Raw genomic sequence first — 9,242 nt, forward strand, 5'->3', positions numbered from 1 at the left:
TTTCCCTAATGAAATTTGTACCTTTCGTTTGAAGGAGGTACGTTTTGCCTTTTCAGCTTCTGCCTCCTGTTTTGCAGTGATCCATAATGTTCAAAGGACATTTTTTTTTCTGATTAAAAATAATGACATTACAGTTGGAGGAGTTTTTGAAAACAGTGGAAGGTTTCCTGGTGTTAGAAAGGTGATACCTTCTCAGCTTCTAGATTTAAGGTAAGAAGGAAAATTAAATGCAAGGTTAATTGAAAGAGTTCAGATTTCAGTTAGAAACAGGTTGGGTATGTTCAAATACACATGTTATGTAAGTTTCTGTGAAAAAAAGATTTCTGATTGCTTAATACATAATTTGGTCTCTTTTGAATAATCCATTTCAGCCTTTTAAGCCATGTAAGAATGGCAGTGGGACCACGTTCATGCACTGGTTTGAGCATTATTATCCTAGTCTCAACTGCCAGACTTTTAGTGTTCTCTGCTGAGTGCTTTGTTAATGCAGAACATGAGAGAAATCAGTCCAGAAAATTAGATTTTATTATTTTCCACTACAATGATTTCCTACAGGTAGGAAATACCTGTAAAACCTTGTTTTTCTAATGTAAAACTTGAAACTTCATGTAGAAGTGCAAGTGAGGGCTTAGTTAAGTTTTGATCAAGGTTTGATTCAAGGCTCTGGGAATAAATATCCCACATTGGTTGTAATACATTAAGATATAAATTGTAGTTCATCTGAAAGCACATTTTCATTCAGTGTGTATTCACAGAGGATGAGTTAATGTTCTAGGGAGAGCTTTACGTTTCACAGTTCCAAAATATTTTTGCTTAGATTCTCTCTGCCTATATTTGATTCCCATGCTTCTTTCCCATACCCTTGACATCTGGCAGTATCAAATGGTAGTTTCTGCACAAGGAGATGGGGGTGAATCCAGAAGAGATCTCACTCAATTTTGTTAGCATGGCAGCAGTTCAGGGGATCTTTCTGTTTGCCCTGCCAGTTGTCTGAGTTTGATGTTCCCTTTTCCTTTAAACAGTGAGCAGAAAGTAGAAAGGAAATTTCCAACGGACTCAACAGTGAAAGTGTTAATGGCTCCCTTGGCAAGCAGTTATTTCCGTTGTTTAGTGTGGTCCCCTAGAGCAGCTTTTGATGCACTTCAGAAGATTTTATACCCAGCAGATAATAAATATCATTAGTAAAATTATGTGTAGTCATGTACTTGATCCTGGTTGATAGTATCCTTTCAGTATTGCTCAGGTTCATTAAATCCTCTATGCAAATAAATAGCTGCACAGAAATCAAAGCACAGCTTCTGTTATAAGGACTTGCAGTTTCCTCTCTTCGATGGATGAACGGGCAACAACAGTTGCTGTTCAGTAAATGCGAGTTCAAATTGTAATTGAAGGTGTGTGGGTAATGAAACATGTTAATATAACCTTCATTTTACTAACATTGTCTATTTGTGAGGAAGCCTAAAGCAAATACCTAAATCTGCCTATTCACAGCCTTGGGCTGGCTTTCAGGCATTTCGTACCTTCATAACTAAAAGAACGTGGTATGGTATGTGAGGAAAAGAAAGGCATATAGTACTCTGTTTTCTTAGCTGAGACATGCTGCAGCTTAGGTGGAATGTCAGGCAAAAAAGTCAGCTGGCAATATGGTTTGTTTGTCAGTGACACCAAATCCTGATTGCAGTTAATATTCAGAACTCCAGAATGCTCTGTGATTTGGTTATATCCTGGTTATAATACTAGTAGGGAAAATGGGGTTATATATAAATATTATTAAATTTCCTGGGAGATCATTTACCACCCTATCTTATAACAAATACCTTTAGCTTTTGTGTGAAAAAGCTTTTGTTTAAAGATTATCAAATCTGTTCTGAGTGTTCAGCTTTACAGTCCTAAATGGCTGTTCTAAAGGCAGTCTGGGGAAGCTGATGGCATTTTCTGTTCGTTGAAATTGTCTGCTTTGCCAGGACAGGACTGGTTCATGCTTTTTGCAGGCTGTGATGCTGTCAGTAACCACCTCACTGTTCCACAGTCAGACACAGTTACAGACAGAGACTCTATGGGTTTGAGATTGGCTTCTTCTCCTCTCCTGTTGGCAGAGCACAAGGTTATTTGTATTTAATACTTTACAACTCTGATGCTTTACAACAACAATCATGTGTTAATGATCACAAAGGCTTTGCTTTGAGTCAGTATCCTCCATCCTTGTTCCTCAGTAGAAATGATGCTCTACGGATTATCCACAAACATGTGCTGGCAAAAATATTCCCATTATTATTGCCGTTGGATGATGAGGGTGGATGTTCCATTGACTGTCCTCGTTCTTTTAATGTCAATAATAGAAAACAGGACATTCTGAATTCCCTTTTTTTTTTTCCCCTCTATGACATTTAATACCTGCTTGCAGACATGGCTTCTGGAGACTCTGCTAGCCTAGGCTGTTTCTGAATACAGTCCGTTCATGCTGTTCCTCTGAAGGGGAATAAAAGCCATACTCCTTTAAAATGTTCGTGAGAGACTGGCTTTTTGCAGTAGAGATTTGAACCCCTTGGAGAGGCCAGAATGGACCTCAAGGACTAGATTGCTCTGAAAAAAAGGATATAATGGAATTGACTGGTCAACCATTCTTCAAAATACGAAGAATTAGAGAGAAGGCCTGAACGACCAGACACATAGATCCTGGTGTGCTAGAGAGACAGTTTGTCAACTGTTGTTCTTTTGTCAGCTGGACTAGTTAATACTTCCGAAATTCCCACTCCATCGGCTATTGGATGTATGATGGACTTGCACAGTAAAGTCCAATGTAACCAGTAGTGATGATATTGACTGTTCATACAAATAGGGAATTTTAGAACAGATGAATTTTTGTGAGTATGTTTGCTCTCAGGAGTAACTGAAATATGAGATAGCTCCCCAAAGAGGAAAACAAATACTCAATAAAATACAGGATTCCATTTGGCATAAGCACATTAGACATTCTTTTTGAATTCTTTTCAGAATTTGTTTTCTTTGACATATGCTAAACAGGTATGTGTGATCTTCTGCTGTAAGTTTATTCAAAATCAAATTCCAATTTCTTGTATCGAAACTGCTTTTATGAGTTATAAATATGTGATTCTACACATCCCATAGTAATCTACTTCAGATTACATAGCGGGTACATATGGTTGGGCTTAATTACTGCTAGCAGATAAAGTGGTGTTATAAAATAACAGTGCTTAAAACAGTTTTAGTCTAGCCATGAAATTAATGAGGTTTAGTTTAAAACATTTTATTTGATCCATTATAGTATGTCAGTAAGGGGTCTTGAGAGTAGAGACATTTTGAGTTGGTTTTTTTACATCACGAATAATTAATGTTAGTTATTTTAAATACAAGATTAATAATTTTGTTGACACCCCTCCCCCATTTTTCTTCCCCAAGTATTTGAAGATTGCATGGTTTATTTCTTACATCTTTAGAATTTAGGTTATGGAAACTTCCTAAGCTTTTAACATTCTGAATTTGCCACTGACTCCAAGTAGTTCAGAGCTTCAATTCTAATGAGGTCAGTGAGCATGGCAGATATTTATTAGCACCCTGTGTGAATTAGGCCATACTTTCAGGTTGTTATTTCAACAACCTAATTATATGTGGGTTTGATATTCCAATTTACTAACTAATACTGACTCCTGTAATGGATGGATAGTATGCAGACAAACTGCTGCTTCTGACAGTGCTGAGAGCAACAAGCCTGGTAGCTCAGACATCCGTGAAGGCAACCTAACTGGCAAGTAAAGGGCAAGAAAAGAAGGGGAAAAAAAGAAAGAAAAGAAATGAAGGGCAAGTTATTGTTACAACAAAAAATGCCAAGATGCCTTACCATGTTGTTTTCTACTGTTCTAAAAACAGCTCTGTTCTGTATCAGGTCTCACCATCTGCAGTCTTCAGGTTAGTGCTTTTTGTATGCTTATACAGTCTGACCTATTCCCAGTAAACTTGACTGTGCTGTGCTATTTTTTTTGACTAGAAAATAATAAACCTCTATAATAGATAGGAGTTACAATCAGTTTAGAGTGTGTTTCCATTTTCTAGCTTATTTGAAAAGTTAATGCTGAGCAATTTAACTTTAGAGTTGGCTGCAAATTTTTCAATATTGCTTATCAGAAGATAGCAGTTTAATGCCAAACATCTTTATAGGAATGGATCACTTATGATTAACATCTCAATGCCAAACCCCCCTGTTTTATTCAGTTGTGAGATTTTTAAGGTTATAGCTTGATATTTTTAAACAAAGAATCCAGCTTTATGTTGAAATATATTTCATTTTTATGTCATGTACATTATAACCATGGAAAATTATAAAAATTAAACCTTGATATTTGAAATGATTGACATAGTATTGTTTAACCTGATTTTTTAAATTTCTTTTTGCATGAACCTTTGAGATTTTTTTTTCCTTTTCATCCCAGTTTGGGACAGGAGCATTCTTGGCAGTCAGCTCTGCACTGGAAAATTATTACTGAGGTTTTCCTAATGTTATCTGTATCTAACATATTTTTACTCTTCTGTTTGTTTTCTCTACTCCTGTGACTGCTTTTTTATCATATCCTTCAAAGATTATCCCTTTGCTCTGTACTACGGGATGCTGCAGAGATCTGTACCTTATTTCAGCCCCTTTACCATCTCTGTCTCTGGGCAGTCCTTGCACACTCATTAAAGTCTTTACCTCTTTTTACTGTCAAGTAAGCAGCTCTTGCTGGCTGCATTAGGTTTAATCTTCTCTAAACGTCCACTATGACTTTTTTCAGATACTGTGGAGAGCTAGGATGCAAGTAGTTGAGCAGTGCCTGCGATATGCTAGCGCACAGGAACGTCTGCATTACATGGCATGCATTGTTTGGTGCTGGGTGCCGAGACATCTGGAGGGAAGCATCTGTGAGAGGCTCAGCTCTTTTCTGGAGCTTGCACAGAAATGGGGTGCTTCAGAGGACATACCACGGGACAGCTGAATTGATCTAGTAGTTTGCTGCCTTCTGCTGCCTGTGGCCTTGAATACCTGGTCCTGCCTCTTTTGTTGCACTGCGTGTGCTGCTGGTCTGATACCTTGCTGAGCTGACTTGGCTCTCCAAACCAGCAGAAAAACAACACAGCTGAGAGGAAGTGAAAGGGTGGTATGAGTGTTAGATTGCCTCAGCCAGCTCATGGAACATCAACCTCAGACGTGCAATGGGAATCAGGAATGGGATGCCCATAGCCTCTTTGAGATGTATCACCTCATGTATCTGAACACCCCAGAAGACTCTAGACATCCACACATGTGATTGCATCACTACTTTGATGATATTTTCTCTTGCACGGGTCATAGCTGAGCAATTTTTAAGGGAAGGGCAAAAGAAAAAAGGAACTGAAATCTATGGGAAAGGCCTTCTCGTGTAAGGCCATGAGGCCTGCTCTAGATGTTGCAAGCTGTAGAAAATAAGGCAGCAGCAAGGCAAAACAGGGGAATGACTTCAATATATGTGGAGCAACACAATTCCCATCAGCAGCTTTGCCTATTTTGCTGGAGCTAGTCATAAGGTCAGTAAGACAAATACATATGTTGGTGCTGTGTTCTGGCTCAGTTGCAACTTGTGCTCCTCAGAGAATCTAAAGCATAATTTCTGGTGTTGTACAGACACTAGAATTAAGCATATAATATTCATTGTCTTTCTTTTGAGTTCTCCAAAGTCTTAGTAGCGAAACTGTGAAGTGCGATAGCATCAAAATATGTGCTTAAAACTGCATGGTGTCTGTAAGAGGATGTGAAGTGATTATTATTTTACATCTGACACAGTAAATGGTCTGTATTGCAGTAAATGACAGAAGTGCAGTAGTTAGCAGTGGGGATATATAGTTTTACATGGATTGTTGAGGTTCTGCTGTACAAAAGAATGAAAGAGAGTTTAAGTATCGTTTTTATAAAATATAAACATGTCTTGCTACCTGCCCTTTAAATGATTGGTTTGGTGTTTTTCTTTAACCTTGCAGTTCTACAGTGCTCTCTTAATTATTCCCTTTCTGTTTCCACATTCTGACCTTTTTGTTTCCCAGTGCTTCTCAAAGCACATCCTGATCAATGCACACTTTGCAGACCCCATTTTCTGCTGCAGCAAGTTGATACTCACTATCATTCTCTCAACTTCTTTTTCTTGGAAGCTTTCTTTCTTGGGAGCTTTCTCTCTGTTTGCCTTTTATCATGTTCATTCATTTTTCTCTCTCCTTTCTCTGGGAAAACCTACAAAGATATAGTAAGAGATATATGATAAATTTTGCCAAGTAGTTAATCTGAAATGAATGTCTGACTTGCTTGGTGAGATAAGAAAAAAAGTAAGTTTTGATACATTAGAATGCATCTGGTAAAGTCTTAATGCAACAAGAAAAAACAACCACCTGTACTTCTGGGAGCAATGGTCAGCCCTCAGCTCCCTCACCAATAAATCTGGCTTCAGCTAAATGAATTTCATGTTCCACCACTGTGTTTTATTGTTCCCTTAGGTTAACTAAAACCATTGCTTTTGCTGCCGCAGTCAGTGATGTTATAGAACTTTATACTTTGGTCTGAGCCAAAAGATTGCAGTTAACTATGGGTGATGATGATGAAGAAAAGTCTAACTCTTTCTCTGCATTATTTAATCTCACCTTGAGATACCTGCATGTCACCAGAAACATGGCTCAGATCTGTTATCTGTTCAGTAATCTGCTTATTTATGAGATTCCCAAATTATCTTCCAAATGCACAATAATCTGGAGATTTCTGTAGTATTTTCTGCAAGAAATTGTTAAAAACTATTGATAATTTTTTTCTGCCCTACTACAATATTCTTTTAATGGAAAAAAAGGGTGGAATTATTCAAACAAGTGTCTTCAATACTGATGTGCTGATGTGTAGGCTCATATATATGATACCTAAATAAAAGACTAGAAGATAATTAGCAAAGCTAATCCTAAAAATTCTTTCTTTTTGTTTGTATAGAATCTTTTTCTAATACTTCAGCTTCTAACACTTCCCATTTCTCCTGCTTTGGGAAAAATGCTTTATTTCCCGAGGCTTAGTTTCCACCTTTGCAGGTAAATGAGCAAAAAGGCTCTCACTGAGACAGTTTGACAGAATTCTTTCAGCTTGTGAGAAGCTGATAGCGAAAGAGGAAAGCATGTCTCAAACTTGCTGCTGACAGTTGTCACAAAGGCAGGAGGCATGAGTTATCCTCCCCAAAATAAGCCTGTCAGTTTGGAGGCCACAGTGAAGCTGACCATCAGTAGGCTTGCTGCCTTACACTGACAAGTCATGATTGGTAGGAATTGAGAAAAGTCTGTTCTGGGGAGAAAGAATCAAGAGTAAAAAGTTTCTACCAGCACCTTCACTTCTCTTAGGAAGAGGAAAGAGACTCTCAGGGTGTCTGCCCCTACCAGGGACCAGGGAAAAGCTACTAGCCCTTTGTCACAGCAGAGCAGGCAGGATGCTGACTCATCAGTGACCAATGATGGCTTAAGAGAGATACAACTTCCTATTAAGTTAAAAAGTTCAAGCTCTTCTCAGTTTTCAACCCACATAAACAATTTACTGCTGGTATAAGACTCTGTTGGCCTCTATGAAATGACCTATGTTTACGCTGGTAGTGAATTAGGCAGAATTCATTCCGTCTTGATTGCAGAACTTTTGATTAAATTATATTTTTCTCTATTTTCTCATGAAGGGCTACATCTGGTCATGTAGAAATAGCTTGTAACAACACTGAAACATAAATTATTTGATGAACTACTTAGGACTGTTCACTTAATGCATGATAATCCTGTGAACATGTTAATGAGCAGCAAATCTCTGATGATTAAACTGCTTTAAAATGTCTTCGTACTCATATGTCATTAGAATGAACTTGGCACTTCTAAAATATCCATTATTCATTATTGGACTTGCTGGGAAAATAGTGAGTAGTCACTTATGTTGTGCTCATTTCTCACAGATTTTTGACCAACCATGTTTTTAATGCATTCTTTTTAGGTCTGCTGCCAAAATAAGGTGTTTCAGCAGATACAGAAGTTTTATGAGTGCTTTCCTAATAGAAGCAGGGAGTCCATGTTGATTGTATTAACTCTTAGCAGCTCTTGGTACAATAAAAGTCAACATATTAATGATTAGCATACAGAATTGTTGAAATAATGTAATTGTTAAAATAATGTGAATAAAATAATGTGAATAAAATATATGTGAAAGAGATGGAACAATTGTGTGGTAAGAGTACGATTCTGAAAGAAGTAGACTTGGAAATATTTAAGTAACCATTGATCTGTCTGTGTTCAAGAGAGAATGTTGGTGGAATCAGAATAAACTTAAGAAACTCAACAACGGCCTCACTTTTTGACATATCTGTCTCTTCCTGTGAATCATAATCCTTCTTTGTTCATAGCCTAATAAATAAGAGTTAGTTTACAATGTGTTAAGAAATAAGTGCAGAGAATTTCTACTGAAACATTTCAGAACTGTATTGGTATATAGCTTTTTTCATCAATCTTTCCTTAAAAAATGGCAGTATCATGGCATGTGATATTTAGTACATCATCTATGGCAATATCAAAATCAGTGGTGTCTCAAGCTTTCATACACCTTTTTAGAGCCAGTCTTCTTATGGTATGTTAATCTTTTCCTTCCAGAACCTTGTGGATATATTGCTATAGCTGTGGCCACAGTTATGTGTAACTCAAACTATGAAAAGCCTTATGTTGTATATGGAAATAATTCTGAACTGTTTCATACTGAGGAGTTGTTATATATAATGCAAATAATCTACGATTTCTACAAAAGGCTAGACAAGGACTTTAAAAAAACCTAATTAATGTGTCTGTATTTCTTTAACACACAGCCCCTGTTCTCCCTGGGGCATATCAGCAAAGCCAGACCCAAGGGTATGGATACATGCACCAGACCAGTATGTCATCCATGAGGTCCATGCATTCACAACCTCATTCAGCAAGTCTGGTGAGTATTGGATTTAAAGAATTATTTTATTTATTAATAGAAATTTATTCTATTTTATAAATAGAATTATTTATTATTTATTAATTTAAAGAATTACTTTGTTGGTAAGCAACATCATCAGCTATTGTGAACTGGTACCCTTGAATTCTATAGCTGCACTATTTGACTGTCCTGGTCCTAAATGTAAGTGATAGTCCTCATGTATAAAAAAGATTAAATGACACGGTAGTGGCAGGGGGAAGTTCATCAT

General features: G+C 37.2%; 1 protein-coding gene across 1 annotated transcript in view; it reads left to right on the forward strand.

Moving 5' to 3' along the window:
• Positions 1-3,693: 3,693 nt before the first annotated feature.
• Positions 3,694-9,242, forward strand: part of LOC104409894 (LIM zinc-binding domain-containing Nebulette-like) — an 11,289-nt gene continuing 5,740 nt past the window's right edge. Inside the window, exons 1-2 of the mRNA XM_010019906.1 lie at positions 3,694-3,927; positions 8,877-8,992. Coding sequence (XP_010018208.1) covers positions 3,813-3,927; positions 8,877-8,992 — 231 coding nt within the window. The 5' untranslated portion in view covers positions 3,694-3,812. The remainder of the gene's footprint in view (positions 3,928-8,876; positions 8,993-9,242) is intronic.

Source organism: Nestor notabilis, unplaced genomic scaffold, assembly GCF_000696875.1.
Source record: "Nestor notabilis isolate BGI_N333 unplaced genomic scaffold, ASM69687v1 scaffold6918, whole genome shotgun sequence".
Classification (NCBI taxonomy): Eukaryota; Metazoa; Chordata; class Aves; order Psittaciformes; family Psittacidae; genus Nestor; species Nestor notabilis.